At 34.3% G+C, this 16,004-nt stretch overlaps 1 protein-coding gene across 5 annotated transcripts in view; it reads right to left on the bottom strand.

Annotated features, from left to right (window-relative positions):
* Window positions 1–16,004, bottom strand: part of LOC150082806 (casein kinase II subunit alpha) — a 193,364-nt gene that overhangs the window by 97,781 nt on the left and 79,579 nt on the right. For all 5 annotated transcript variants that reach the window (XR_016547143.1, XR_016547144.1, XM_090376828.1 and 2 more), the window contains exons 7-9: window positions 12,402–12,452; window positions 7,406–7,465; window positions 7,207–7,290 (exon numbers count right to left, since the gene is read on the bottom strand). Coding sequence is in view for 3 of the 5 variants with exons in the window: in XM_090376828.1 (XP_090232954.1) it covers window positions 7,207–7,290; window positions 7,406–7,465; window positions 12,402–12,452 (195 nt within the window). In the remaining 2 variants the exon portion in view is untranslated. The remainder of the gene's footprint in view (window positions 1–7,206; window positions 7,291–7,405; window positions 7,466–12,401; window positions 12,453–16,004) is intronic.

Genomic DNA, 16,004 nt, shown 5'->3' with positions numbered 1-16,004 from the left:
ACGCATGTTTCATGGACAAAAGAGCAATGGGACACCATCTTTTCTGACGAATCGAAATTCAACCTGCATGGCTGAATGGGAAGCAATATGTCAGAAGACGAAAATCGGAGGCATACCATCCTGACTTCATAACACTTGACTGCAGAAGTCCCCTGCCGGTCAGATGGTCTGGGGATGCATAACAAGCAAAGGGGTGGGGCAAATTAAATTTATTAACAGAACAGTGAATTCAGAAACCTACAATGCTTGGAGGAGTGTCTGAAACCCATTATTAGGGATAACCATACAGACATCCAAAAATGCATTTTTCAACAAGACTCAGCACCTTGCCCACAGCAAAATTTTATGCTATTTATATTTAATGACGAGTTTGTCTTCTTGTCTCACTAGGCTTAAAACATACTTACAACAATGTTTTCCCTCATTTTTTTTCCCTTAAAGTGCAGTCATAACTCAGAAATGGTGGCATTAGTGTTGGACTGGCCCGGCAAAGTACAGATTTGAACCCTATTGAAAATTGCTATGAAGATGCCAACAAGTAAGATTCAGCTGCAGGAAAGCATTGTAAGGGTATGGTACCATGAAATTGGACAACTGTATATCCGGAAGTTGATTAACTCTATGCCAGATCGTTACAAAGCTGTAATTGCAGCTCAAGGAGGAACAACAAAATATTGAGGACTTATTTTGCTGATTTACAGTACATTCGACTATTATGTTAACTTGTCATTTCAGGTTGTACACGTATGTTTGGTTGTCATGATTACCATTTGCATGATTTCTCATATTTTCATTAATTACGCATTTTACCCTTTGGGAAGATATTTATGGCAGTTAGGTATTTCAGGTGGAGTCTTTTTATTGGATTTCATTCACAGAGATATATATCCCATCTAACAAATGCATTTCGAACATTTCTGCAATCCACAATGCAGCACAAAAACACATTTGCAAAATTCACAAGTGGCAGTTTTTTTTTTTTTTTTTGTCCGCCACTGTATACACTCTGTAAATTGTGTTCTGAGGTTAATTTTCAGTTTTCTGGATGAAAAAACCCGAGTTTTCTGGAGAGGAAAAAAAAAAAAACATGCTACCCTTGCCTGAGACAAAATAACTCAGCCACGTTATGAAAAGGGTACATAAAAATTCCTCACATCATTGATGACACAAACTAGGTCTTTTCCACCCAGTGTTGAGAGGACAGTGATTCTACCAACTGTGCTAGACTTGAGGGCATAAACTATTGAAGACAAGCAATGATTATACTTTATAATTTTAGTAGAACACATTGGTTTTTCAGCAATTTTCTGATCTTTTTTGGATGCCATAATGGATGAATGGGTTACAGATGACTATATAAATACAAGCTCAAGTAACTAATATTTTAATAGCAGCAGCTGGAAAAAGAACCTCAGTGCCTCTTGTAGTCACTTTTGACGTAAAGTACTTTCCAAAAAGTACTTTTATAACACTTAATTATTCAGTTCACAATCTCTTTGCCAGTGGGTCGGTAAGTAGGTGATGAAATTATTTTTAATATATTCTTTCTCAAAAATGTGCCATCTACATGGAATTCAGGGTGTACAGATGGATGAATAGCAGGTATTTCACTGTATTTATTCAATGTTTATATTCAAAATATAAACATTGAATATATTTATATTTTTATAAAAAAAAATTATTTTTTTTTTTATAACGTTTATATTTTTATGACGTAAAGTAAATAGTACTTACAGTACTTTCCAAAAAGTACTTTTATAACACTTAATTATTCAGTTCACAATCTCTTTGCCAGTGGATCGGTAAGTAGGTGATGAAATTATTTTTAATATATTCTTTCTCAAAAATGTGCCGCCTACATGGAATTCAGGGTGTACAGATGGATGAATAGCAGGTATTTCACTGTATTTATTCAACGTTTATATTGAAAACATTTTACTAGATCACAAGTTGACAGTTCAGTTTGTGGTCTAGCAAATTTTTTTTACACATGATAGACCCAAAATCAAGCAACATAATTAATCATAACCTAAGTAGCAACAGTAAATAAATTCAACCTAAAAGGAAGTCATTAGGTTTCTAAAGTTTAGAAACCACTGATATAATACATTCTTTGTAATTCAAGAAAAAAAAATTAGGTAAAATACATGATTTTCCAAAATAATTGAAATGTGATATTTAACTTTTTCACAGAATAAATTTTTTCATAAATCTCTTCTGTAACCTATGGCAATGTTTGACACATTGTCAACTTCCTCCCAATTGCATGGTTGCCAACTGCTCCACTGATTATACATATGTGCCAACTTTAGACTTTCAAAAAGCTGGAGATCAGGTAACTGAGCAGTATAGGCAAAAAACATTTTTGAGACAAAGACAAAAAAAAAAAAAAAAAAAAAAAAAGGAACAGCTTTTTTTGGAAAAGCAGGTTATATTTTATTATTATCTCTCTATACATTAAAAGTTTTCCTCCTAGTGATATTTAGTTGAGCCAATGGGAGAAGATAGCAGCGCAATTACCCCACTACAAATGCGCAGGTAAATAATTACATTGTTTACCATTGAAAGACAACTGCCTCAATAATGTTACCAACCTTGTGACGTGCTTCACTCTGTAATACATGACAACGCACGGCATCATTTGATATTCCCTTGTAACGTCAGCTGGAGAAGGGACCCAATACAGATATTTATTCCGCCCTGAGAATGCCACGTGCGGGGTAGCCAATGGGAGAAGAGGGATTAAGTCAGATGGTACAAGTGGGCGGGGCTATTACATCACTACAAATGCACAAGTAAATAACTACATAGGCCATTTCCTGATTAGATATCGATCATGGTGGCATAGTGTTTGGGTAAGGTGCAACCTGCGGTTTCCATATCTGCACCATCAGCACTGTGATGAATACAGAACCTCTGTAAAAGCCAGAAAAGTGTTGTCTGTTGCATGTGTAGTTTAGTGTTGGGTTCTGTTGTTTGTGCTGGCTTCTTTGCTGCAGGGCCCCTAGTGGGACTAGGGTGGTACCCACCACCACCACTAGGAGGTGAGTCAGGTTGTCCACAGTACTCTGGCTTCTCTCCATCAGGGGTCGCCTAAGCTTCCTGACGGAGATCAAAAGAGAGGGGAAAAATAAATAAATAAGCGTGAGAGGGAGATAACTGAAGGATGTGAGTAAAAAAAAGGGGGAGAAAGGAGAACATCAGTGCATTTCAACAGGTGTGTCTTTTACGTAGAAAAGAATTGACTTAATCTGTCATACCTCCACATTTTACGTAGAAAAGAATGTGCGGGTGTTGACAAGCAAAGCGAGCAGGATGCGATGCCCCCTAGTTATTATTAATATTTATTTATTTATTTTATTATTATTTTTTAAAGTCTACTCTACGTGAAATTAAATTTCACTGACAACATACATAATTTATATTAAAATATACTTTCAAAAATTAGCTTAATTAGAATTTTTTTTTTTGTTTGTGGATTTGTTTGGGTTTTTTGTTAGAAGTCAACTGATCTGTAATTTCTTCAAAAAAGCAAAAAAGGCACTGTTGCAGACTGGCCTCTTCAGAAATGTTGGTTCAAAATTTTGTTCATAACAATGGCCCTAGACTTGGCTGTCATGAATGGTATTAAATATAGTAATAATCTTAATGGAAAATAACCACGTAATGTCCTTCCTCAACTAATTAGATCATAAAATGAGTTGAAGACAAAGGTAAACACAAGTTTCAATTTAAAAAGAGGAAACTATAATGGAATTAGATATTTATTGGGCTTGATTTATTGGGAAGACTACCATAGTATCAGACAAATATTCTATGGGAAATATTCAGAGGATTCATCCTCAAAGCCACAAACATGTTAATATCAATTGTCAAGTTACATAAACTTAAGATGTCTAAATAGTTAACAGGTGAGGTTAAGAGTTTAACTGAGCAAAAGAAACAAGTATGGAACAGTTACAGATAATCACAGAATTCTGATTTGTATGAGCATTATAAGAGAAGATATATGGAATATATCTTATCTTATAATGCTCGCAATCAAAGAAAACTTAAACAGGAATCAAATAGCCCCCTTAAATGGTTGCAGTGGAAATTCCAAAAAAAGCCCAGCAGAAATGGCAGATTAAGTTGAAGATACTTTGTAATGATATTTACAGTCAAAAGGCAAATCATTGGGGAATGTCAAAGAATCAGATTGCTGTAAAACAAATTACTGAAATAACAATCTCAGATAAGTGTTTACAAAAGCTACTGAAGTTAAAAGAAAGCAAGTTTCCAGGTAATAATGGATTACACTCAGTTATACAAAAGGAGGCCATGTAAATGCTGAAACCGCTGAGAACGTTAATGAGTGTTTTGAGACTTCGGGAACATTCCCTTGGACTGGAGTAGTACCAATATCTCCCCAGTCCACAGAGGTGGTACTAAAGAGGAGTTCAGTAACATTTGAGTTTGATGTTAGTAAAAGAGAAGATCATGGAGTCCATGGTTAAGGATGTGATTCAGGATCACTTCGATAAGATTGGTACCTTGAATAGATTACAGCAAGGTTCATTAAGGAAAGTTCATACCTGACCAATTTGGTAAATTACAATGATGTAGTCATTAAACAGTTGAATACAGGTAGCTATCTTGATACTATGCCTCATGGAAGATTGCTATACAAGGATTGGCAATAAAGTTTCCCGAACTGGTGCAAGAACCAGTTTCCTTTCTCTCAAAATTGCAGCCTCACCTGGGAAATGCACTTCAATAGTCTTTGAAGCACCTGTATACAGAATGCAGCACTGATTCTCTCCCTTCAGCTATAAATTCCTTGTAAATCAGTGTTTGTAGAGAAACATGATCAATGTCATCTTGATCTAGGACTTCTATAAACAAAACTTTTTGGGTCTTGGTGATGCTTGTGAAGTCCACTGCATGCTCTGACTCTGTCTCTGGGTTGTATTGAAATATCCAACACTCATCGCCCATGGGAGTACAGTCGGAGAAATTAGGATTGTCTTGATAAGCCTGGATGAAGTCTTTGTATGATGACACTCTTTGTTGCTTCTGCTCATCTCCGTGAGGCTGTGCAAATTTTGTAAAGCCCTTCCTTTTCCCTAAATCTTCATGCAGAATTTGAAGGATTGACTCCTTATTCATATCCAACTCATCAGCCATCAATCTGAGGGTCAAATAATGATCTCTTGCAACAATTTCTCAAACTTATGCAACATTCTGTCTTCAATTCGAGAGGTTGATGGATGCTCATTTCCTGGGTCATCACGAACATCCTCATGTCCACCTTTGAACCACTTATACCATTCAAACACACTGGTACAACTTAACATTTCATCACCATAAACAGTTTTTAACATTTATGTTTCTGTTGCAGATTTCCCCAGTTTAAAGCAAAATTTGATACTCATGCATTGCTCCATTGCAAAATCATGACACAATGTTAATGCTACTGACAAAATTTGCTGTTACTGCAACCTGTCAGCCTTCCAGCCCATCTCTGTACCACCATCTGTTGGAACAAGTTTGAACCACAACATGCCATTTCTGCTTATTTTCAAACTTCTCGAACATGAATGCAACAGCACCAGTCTGAAAACATTTTGCCATACCTCATATATACTCGACAAAGCTGGTATTACTGGTAATATCCTACACCAGATTTCAAGCTCACTAAAAGCAGGAATCATACGGTTGTCATAAATGGCCAGCCTTCAAAGTGTAGCAGTGTAACAAGTGGGGGACACTCAGGGTTCCACTTTGTGTCCCTCTACTATTTCATAAATGATATTGATGAGAATAACCCAAGGAAACTGTCAGGGTTTGCAGATGACTTCAAGGCAAGAAGAGTGGTTAGCAATTCGTGCAGACCATGATACTTCAAAGAGACTTGGATCAGTTGTATACATGGTCCAAAAAAATGGTAACTAAAGTTTAATGCTTCTGTATATAAGGTTTTGAGCATGGTGAACAGAAATCCTGGAATCACATATAAACTAGGGGTTAAAGAATTAAAAGTGGTTCGAGTTGATATGAAACTTTCTATGCAGTGTAAACAGGCACCTAGAAAGGCATGTAGTATCCTCCTCTTCACAATTTACAGAAACTTTGCAAGTAGGAATAAGAACTTAATTATCCCAGACATGACAAGACAACAGTTAAACTGCATTTAGAATGTTGTATTCAGCTCGGCATGAGTTGTTGGGGAGGCTTTCATCCTACACTGGGTTGATAATGGCTGCAGTTTACCTTTATCTTTATTCAGATCTGTAGACTTCAAAAAAATAAACAAATAAAAAAAAAAAAGATACAGAACTTTTACAAATTGATGCATATATGAAGAATGGCATAAGAAATGTGCTAGAGTTTGGCAACTAGACATTTAAGGGGAGATCTGATTGAAGTTTACAAGGCACTGAAGAGGTTGGGTAAATGACAAAGGTGAGATGAGAACCAGGGGCACAAATATAAAATATAAAGGAATAACAGAAGATTAGATCTTGTGAAGTTCACCTGTGGGTAGTCAAACATTGAATTAAGTTGCCTCCAAATGTGGCAGAGGCAATGAGTCTGAATATTTTGTTTTATTTTATTTATTTTTTGGCTGATTCAGAAAAAGTGTGCTTCCTTGAATCATTTAGTCTTACTAAATGATTACACAGCAAACCTTAATCTTTTCTAATTGATCAGGGAAAAAAATAAATGTTCAGGCTGTTCATACTCAGGAAGACATTACACTGTTCACTGTTAATCTTATGGTGCTTTGTTTGCTCCATTTCAAACCAGGATGGTTTTAGGTTGGGAAATGAACCAGTAGAATAATGATCATCTCTCATGTTTTTTTTTTTTTTTTTTCCAATTTGTGTTGTTTTAGTATACTGAAATAGTTAATATTTATAATTAATTTAACATATAAATGAAAGTTATATCATTTAAAGAAATTTAAAAGTTCTTAATTTTCACAGAAACTTGGAACGAACCAATATCAAAGCATCAGGTTAATTCATACTAGCTGCTTTTGGAAGTTGGATTATATGAATTAATAGTAACAAGTAAGGCAAACACCAATATTTTCATCCCATCACATGACTTGAGCTTACTACACAATGGCCATTCCAGAAAATGTTTTCTCATTTATAAAATTTGATAGTGTCAAGATAATTTAACAATACTATTTCAGTGATATCAGATGATATGGCTTACCTTTCTGTTATCATGGTCAATCATCACATTATGAGGTTTAACATCTCTATGCATTATTCCCATACTATGACTATAATCAAGAGCCTAGTGAAAGAAATTATTGTATGAATTAAATTTAATAAGCAATTAATATCAAAACTTATTTATGTCTGAAGACAAAAATGGTCTATTATATATGGGTAAAAAATGGATGACTTACCTTTAACAGTTCATAGAGATAAAACCTGATATCAAGATCTGTTAATGTCTGATAAAGTTGCTGAAATGTAAAAAGAAAGCATGGATTATTAATAAAATTTGTTTAAATTAAATAAAGTAAAACATTTTTTGCCAGTAAGTAAGACTAAATGATTAAATCAATACTGGACTATATAACAGAGGGAAAAACTAACTATAAACATTAATTTAGCAAGTATAAGCAATGTGATGAAAGATACCTGGCTCATATAGGGGCATTTCATTATTACATAGCAGCAACCATTATGAAATAAACATGGTATATTTCTTAATGGTGAAGGTAGTCACAATATGAGATACAATTAAATCTATGCCATTTACACTACTTCTGTAATTTTTAGCTACTACGGAAAAATATGGTGATATATCACTGATAATCTCATAGTGAATTACCAATCTGTAGTCTATTATGCGCCTTGTGTGTTTATTCTTTTTAGTATTATTAGCTTCAGTCTATACATCCACTTGTAAGTAATAGCCAGTGAATACTCTTCCATTTAGCTCAGTGTTCTCCCCAGGACTTATCGAATGGGTACACTGCCTGGTGAATTTAACTGACCGTCCAGCTAAAATTTAAGCGATTCTCACGAATATTGCAAAGTATTATACTTCCCCACTCGGCTACTTCGTAATGCCACCGGGCTGACAAATTTTTTTTTTTTTTTTTTTTGTAGAGAACGCTAAATCTTAAGTCTTGTTGACCCATTCAAAATTTCATTTAAATGAGATTATTTTCCACCTATCTTGAATTATCCACAAGCAATTAGCTGAAGTGCAAGAAATTCTGTTTGTGGTAGTGCACCGATTGAAATGAGCAATATGATGGCTACGCATCAATAAAGGATGCTCTTTGAAGAGCGTTTTTCATTGTTAATTTATTAAATATATAAATAATAAATTATTATGAGTTGCTTATTCTGATATTCACAAATATGATACAGGTTATATTTCAATTTTTAACATCTAGGGGAAAATAAAGTACATCACAAAGAGTTGGGTAAATATTATATTTTATGAAATGAAGAAAAAACAATTTACTTTTATATATTATTAATTAAATCATACATTATTAATTTACTTGTCATTTACTTTTCACTTCTAATAATCACAAAAATGAAAAAACAAAAAAATTAATAAAATAAAAGTTCTACGTCTGAAAATCACACTGAATAAATTACATAACTTGTTTAGCCTTACCCTTTCTGTGATAGCAAAATAAAAGCTGAATCTGATTGTACAGCTCCCTTAATAGGATTTACGCTAGAACAGAATTCTGCTGACAGCAGAGTGTTTATGATAAAGCATCCGCCATACTATACCTTTCTTTAAAATTGCACCCATCCTTCCCAAAAGAGAATATCACAATTACTCACTAAACACAGAATTCTACACTCAGCCTTGCTACTGCTACACAACTGAGCTGTAAAATATTAGGTGCCATGAGGCCTGTAATAAGAGATTTAAGGAGTTCTGTACCTGTGTTTTGTGAAACCCAAGATTTGAGCTAGCGTTATAATAAAATTACTAATATTATAATAAAATGCAACATGTCTGAATGCCTGTTTTAAAGTAAAAATTTAATTGCCTATTCAAATCATGGAATGGAAAGATACATCAATTCATAGTGAAAGTTAATTCATTAAAAAATACTTCACATTTTTTACAAGTATACATCTTATATAATCTGTAATAAATGAACACATGTCAAAGTTTCTTGCGACAACCAACTAACTGGTTAAAATAAATTTATTAAAATAAAAATGATATATAGATAAGATAAAACAGAAATAAAATAAGATAAAAGCGTTAAAATACAATAAGATAAGAGTTAAAATATATATATAATAAAAGCATTAAAATATACATAGTAGTAGCTTTCGAAGCAAAGTGCCTCTTCATCAGCTAGTCTGTGAATGGTGTACTTCAGTATATATTGATGGTTACAATAGCACAAGTCAGCTGGGCATGATCGTGTATCACGCGTTTGGTGTCGGTAAAGCAGAATTACATACACGTGATGATTGCCAGTGCTCATCGCACTGCAATACAGTACATTCTATAATAGGGTGTAAGTGTAGTGCTTCAAGCATGAGCACTGGCGGTAATCAAGATTGTGCTGCTCAACCCAATAATGTTCAGCGACTGCGGATCATTCAAAATTAGCAGTTCGCAGAGCCACCTCATGCTCAGAAACCCGATCTTTCAATCTTCTACCAGACTCACCTACATAACAGCCCCCACAATCCAGACACACAATACGGTATACGGAATCACTCCGTACAAAAGGAGGAACAGGTGTTTTCACCTTAGAAATAATAGATTGTAATTTCCTCCCCAGAAGTTGCACACATCGTATATGATGGAGACGCAAGATCCTAACAAGACATTTCGATATGCCCAGATAATAGGGAATGTAGGCGGTAGAGATAAATTGATCAAAGCGAGGCGGATTAGAATTTGTAACAAATTCGTGGGCCTGAAGCTCACATATATCTAGAACATGAGGTGGATGACCGCAATTTGAAAGCTCCGCGCTAATTTTAGAAATCTCCAATTGCCTGTCACCAGTCGAACTAGAGTACGTCCAAGCACGGGAGAATAAAGTACGAGCAGTGCTACGTACATGTAGGCGTCTGGTAGAAGATTCAAAGATCGGGTTTCTGAGCATGAGGTGGCTCTGCGAACCGCTAATTTTGAATGATCCGCAGTCGCCGAACATTACTGGGTTGAGCAGCACAATCTTGATTCCCAACAGGATACTGAAATCGTCGACTATTCATGTGATTACCGCCAGCGTTCATGGCTTGAAGCACTACACATAGCCACCAATAATAGTACTATGAATCAGACGAGGGGAGTACACTTATACCCTATTATAGAATGTACTGTATTGCAGTGCAATGGAGGCTGGCAATCATCACGTGTACGTAATTCTGCTTTACCAACACCAGACTCGTGATACATGATCATGCCCAGCTGACTTGTGCTATTGTAACCATCAATATATACTGAAGTATACCATTCACAGACTAGCTGATGAAGAGGCACTTCGCTTCGAAAGCTACTATGTATATTTTAATGCTTTTATTATATATATTTTAACTCTTATCTTATTGTATTTTAATGCTTTTATCTTATTTTATTTCTGTTTTATCTTATCTATATATCTTTTTTATTTTAATAAATTTATTTTAACCAGTTAGTCGGTCGTCACAAGATACTTTGATGATATAATGCAACCCAACTCACAAGGCCTGTTTTCTAATGATCACATATGCTTACAGCCAACAATATTTTATATTATCATGCCTCTATATATTGTATTTTGTTTACAAAAAAAAAATATATAAATATAAAAAAACTCACATAACCTATAATGTTGAACATAGGCATGTTTTCAGCTAACCGCAGTTTATATTAACATACAGTCAGTCCTTGTATAGCATGATAGTTGTGTTCCTAGAAACCTCCGTGCAATGCAAAATCATGCAATATAAACAACAGGCCCTATGGGAAAAATAGGATTAGGTGCCAACCACCCAAGATTGAACACACATTTGTAACCAAAACATTACTAAACACAAATAAATAATCATAAAAAAATACTTACGTATTTTATTACGACTATTACGTAATAGAATATTGCTAATGCTTTTGCTTCTATTGTAAGCAAACTTGTTCTTTGTTTGATTTTCTACCCAAACAGATGACACCCATTCCATCTCTTCCAATTCTTTGTCTTGATCTAATAGATTTTTAGCATTAGCAAAGGCACATAATGCAGGGTAGCAAGCTTATATAACATCAGCCAAAAAAAAAAACACACCAATGCACTTTGAGTTGTTCCTGCTATGAAAGTTGTTTTCATTTTCTCTGCATTGTCTCATTTAGGCCTATAACACATGCAGTATAAATTTTGCTCAGAGCATTTCACAATTTCATATTTTTTTTCTCTACTGACAGAGGCGGACTGGCCATAAGCCTTACCGGAGAAACTCCAGCAGGCTGGAGGCCGGTTTGATTTTGGCTATATATGCTAGTATGAGGCCACTACAAATTTTCCCAGGTGAGAATTTTTGACCCAGTCTGTCTATCAATATTGTTTTTCTTTTTCTCTCTGAATCTGTAGTGTCTTCACCACGGTGCTTCCTCTTCACACCTTTTAAGAATTTTACTCATTTTTAGGGAATAAAGCACAATTACAAAATGAGGAGACACGCTTGATACACAAACAAAGCTGCACAAGTGTAGCAACTGAATAAACAACACCGTAAAGGCAGAGACACTAACACCTCACTAGCTCACATTTCTGGGAGTTACCACCATTAAACAATAAAAACAATTTCCAGTTGCGTTTCTGCTAGTGGAATCTGTTATAATCTGGTAGTAAACTCGATCTAATTGCATTTGCGATAATATGATAGCTGGAATTGTGTGGGTTTTTATGTTGTTATGGTGAAATGTGTTTTCCCTTCATTGATATGAAAAACAAATATATTTTCAGAATCTTCTCTTCATTCCTATCGTGTTGCATTCAGTTGGGGGGTGATTCCATGTTCGACTGTCATTTCTTGTAAACATAAAGGTAAATCATGCATAAGCGAATTCGGTTCGTGTTATATACGACATCGTTCCCCTATTTATAAATCATGTATGATCAAATTCGTGTAGTGTAAACACATGTTATACGAGGACTGACTGTATTAATCTGTACATGTACCTGTTTTTCTTAAGTTGCTACAACAGGAACCTAACTGGAGTTCTAAGTTCCTATTGCGACAACTTCTCCTCATCTATGTTTTTGTTGTTGTCAATGAGTAATGGTTTTGTTTGACTGGCAAAATTAACTAACCAACATGTGTTCACCCCTGGCATAAGCAAAAAAACAATATATAATGCAATCTGCAATCTTGCATTATTTACTATAGTGTAAAGGATTTATTTTTCATTGCACTTACCTTGAAATCTATATTATTCACATGTTCAAATATTAAGGCTGGAGTTCGAGACTAGAAAAGAAAAAAAAAACATTTTTATAAGTGAATAACCATTTCTCAAACAGAGACAAAATTATGCATTAAATAAATTAATGAGATAAGAGAAAACTTTACTTTAATGCTGTTTTAGTGTACAGGTAACCCTCGTATAACACGATAGTTAGGTTCCCATAAAATCACGTGTAGTGTGAAACATGTTATACAGAACTAAGAAGGGGGGGGGGGGAGTTACGTTCCAAAAGCTAACAAAAATACACCATTTTTTAAAACTATAGGAAACTTAATTTTTATTAAAAATAGTAATAACTTAAAATGTCTTACAAACTATGATACATGTCAGATAATATAAGTTCATTGAATTTTCTTCCTCTTCATCACTGCTAAGCACAATCAAAAGAGAACATTTTCTATGTTACAGATTATCTTTGCCTTTTTTTTTTTTTTTTATTTGCTTTCCAATATACCGGTAACATGTTTTTATTTACACCTTTCATTCCACGAGGATTAGAGAATCTATAAACTAGCATAAGTTTTATTGTGTAATGTCCTGATGCATTGCTGCACATAAGTAACGTTACACAATCTGCCGATGCCTTAAAACCTGGTGCAGTTTTCTCTTTTTTTGAAATAAACATTCAGTTGAGCATTTTTATCCACCAAAAGACTTGCCCATCCATGTATCCATGCTCTCAATAATTTTTTTGAAATTCCTCTGGATACGTCTTGGCAGCTTCGTTACAGCTGATGCACCTTCCCCTTGAATTCTTACGTTATGTAATGAGAAGTGGTTTTTAAATCGCTCAAGCCAACCTTTATTGGCAACAAACTCCAGGTTAACAGAAGATTCTCCACTTTTTTTTTTTTTTACTGCTATCATTAATCCAAATCTTGAGTGCTTTTTCTCAATTATTGACGCTCGGGGACGAGCTATGTCATATTTGCAGAAATCCTGCAAGATCCTCATTTTTCTTTATGCTCTGAATTGTTGCTTCATTTAAATTTAAACTTTTTGCAACGTAGATACTCTTCCCCTTTTAAAGACGATCCAAAATTTATATCTTTGATTCTAGAGAAAGTTTTTGAGCGGTGCTTTTTTTTTTATTTAATTCAACAAAGAAATTGTTCTAATACGGTTCTTAAGAACAAAGTTTAGTAATATATACCAGGAAAAAATTATAAACGATCAAATAAAAGCCAAAATAATCTTACAAAAACCTTAAGTCATGAACTGCACGCTTCGAAGTCAATTTTTTTATGATCTCAAACAAGCACAAGTTCAACAGCACAGAACCTAACACAGGGATTTCCCAATAATTTTTTGCACAATGACTAGTGAGTCAACAGTGGGGATTCACAAAAAAAAAATGGATATGTTGAAAAATTACATCCACCATAATAGTAGGATTTTCCCTGCACAAAAACTCAAAAAATACTGTGTTGTGCAAGATTAGCCGCAATTCTCTGAAGGTATTTATGGCAATTAGGTGTATCAGGTGGAGTCTTTTTATTGGATTTCATTCACAGAGATATAGCTCCCAGCTAACAAATGCATTTCGAACATTTCTGCAACCCACAATGCAGTGCAAAACACATTATTTGCAAACTTCACAGGTAATGCAGTTTTGAGGTCTGCCACTGTAAAAGAAAAGTAGGATGACAGCAGGTCAGCTTTATCTTGGCTGAAGTGGCAATAGAACCATCTGGTTTTGAAAGATGGTGGGAATAGAGATGGGCAAAAGTTGCAGCCAATAGGTTTGGTAAGAGACCAAAATGCTCGACTACCATTTGGACAAGAAGCAAGTTTTCTACTCTTAGCCTGTTTAAAATCTAGGTTGAACTGATTAAAAACTGCTTTACAATTGTTGCAAGCTTGGCGTAAGCATATAATGATTCTGGAGATTTGGATACATAACTACGATATGCAACATTCTTATCTTATCAGCCTTTCTTATCGTGGGAAAACAAGGTTTAGATGTAATTTTATACTAAATTATACATTTCAGTTACCAGTTCACCAGAATGCTTCCTGCTTTCAACAGACCATTCCACTTTACAACAATGGCATCACTAAAAAACTTGCACATGGCTCATCACCACATGTTGGCTGCAGCATCTGAGAAAGTTTAGTCATTGTCTTAACAAACAAAAAAAATTAAATTTTTTAAAGAAAAATTCAATGCATACGTGCTGTACTACATAATGGACGCCTGCTTCATGATATTAATCCGTTCTGGAGACGCCATCGTATCGTGAAAATATTATAATGTGAACCCAATAACACATTATTTTTTTTTGGTAATTCGTTCCAAGATATCATAAGTTAAAATTTTTTCTATATAACTAAACTATTTATCTCCCTAAAAGGCAATCAATTTTTATAATGGAAATTGTATTCATTTTATACAGAATACTGAATTTTCCAGCATATATCACTTATTTTTTCTATAAAAAAAAAAAAAAAAAAAAAATGTTGATGATGTTACATTTTTACTTATCCCCCCCCAATGTTTAAAATTAAAATTGATAATTACGGAGACAATAGTAAAGTGAAATAAAATGATCATTGGTTAGTAGAATCAGCTGCTTTACAGAATCAAATTTCAAAAAACTAATTCAAATCATTAAAAGGCACTACACTTCATCATCATATTTTTGGTTATAAGAATCAATTTTGAACACCTTTGTGATCTTTTTCTAAAGCACATTTCTGGAAGTCACTACCAAAAAAACAATAGAAACAATTTTCAGTTTCCAGTTTATTGGGCTTTTCTGTTAGTGTAATATCTATACTACCCACATATATTATACATGGGTAGTAAACTTGATCTAATTGCATTTGCGATAATACCAATAGCTGGAATTTTGTGGGTTTTTATGTTATTATGGTGAAATGTGTTTCTCCTTCAGTTAGTTAGTATGCACAGTATTAATTAAGCTATGTATGTAAGCATATATTTATTTTTATTTTGGTAACCTGTGGAAAATATTCTTCCAATTTCAGGTATTATTTAATTGGTAAAGTAAAGAAGTGTAAATTTGTGCTTTATATGTTTACTTTTATAGCCTGTGGATATTTCTTCTATTTTTGCTCATTAGAATTGCCATTTAATAGAATTAAAATTTCAGTTTGCAAACGTGATCACAATGACCAGTGCTTAGTACATATCGTATAATGAAGGTATTATGGAGAGTCCATCGTAAAGTGATTTTGTTGTACAGAGAACCAATCGTAAAGCGGAGGTCCACTGTATTCTCACACAGAGTCTGGTGCATCAAAAAAGTGCTGGGCATGAACAACAGGAGTAATGAAATGAATTTTAACCATGCTTGGATATGCAGCGCAATTTCCAATATGCATTTAACCATGATACTTTTTTGTTTGGCCCTTGTACATCAACTGTTATTTGTGGCATCTTGCAAATGATAGAGGGATTAATTACAGATTACAGTAAATAATATAGAAGTCTAAGCAATATTTCCTTCTAAATAATCAACTTCAGCAATTACACACGTCTGCTAATGACAATACCACTGCTGGAAACAGACCGGCAATTGTTCTGTATG

The sequence above is a fragment of the Mastigoproctus giganteus genome, chromosome 7, assembly GCF_048544385.1.
Source record: "Mastigoproctus giganteus isolate SK-2022 chromosome 7, ASM4854438v1, whole genome shotgun sequence".
Taxonomy (NCBI): domain Eukaryota; kingdom Metazoa; phylum Arthropoda; class Arachnida; order Uropygi; family Thelyphonidae; genus Mastigoproctus; species Mastigoproctus giganteus.
The sequence above is the reverse complement of the archived record's forward strand: the minus strand, read 5'-3'. Positions and strand labels throughout refer to the sequence as shown.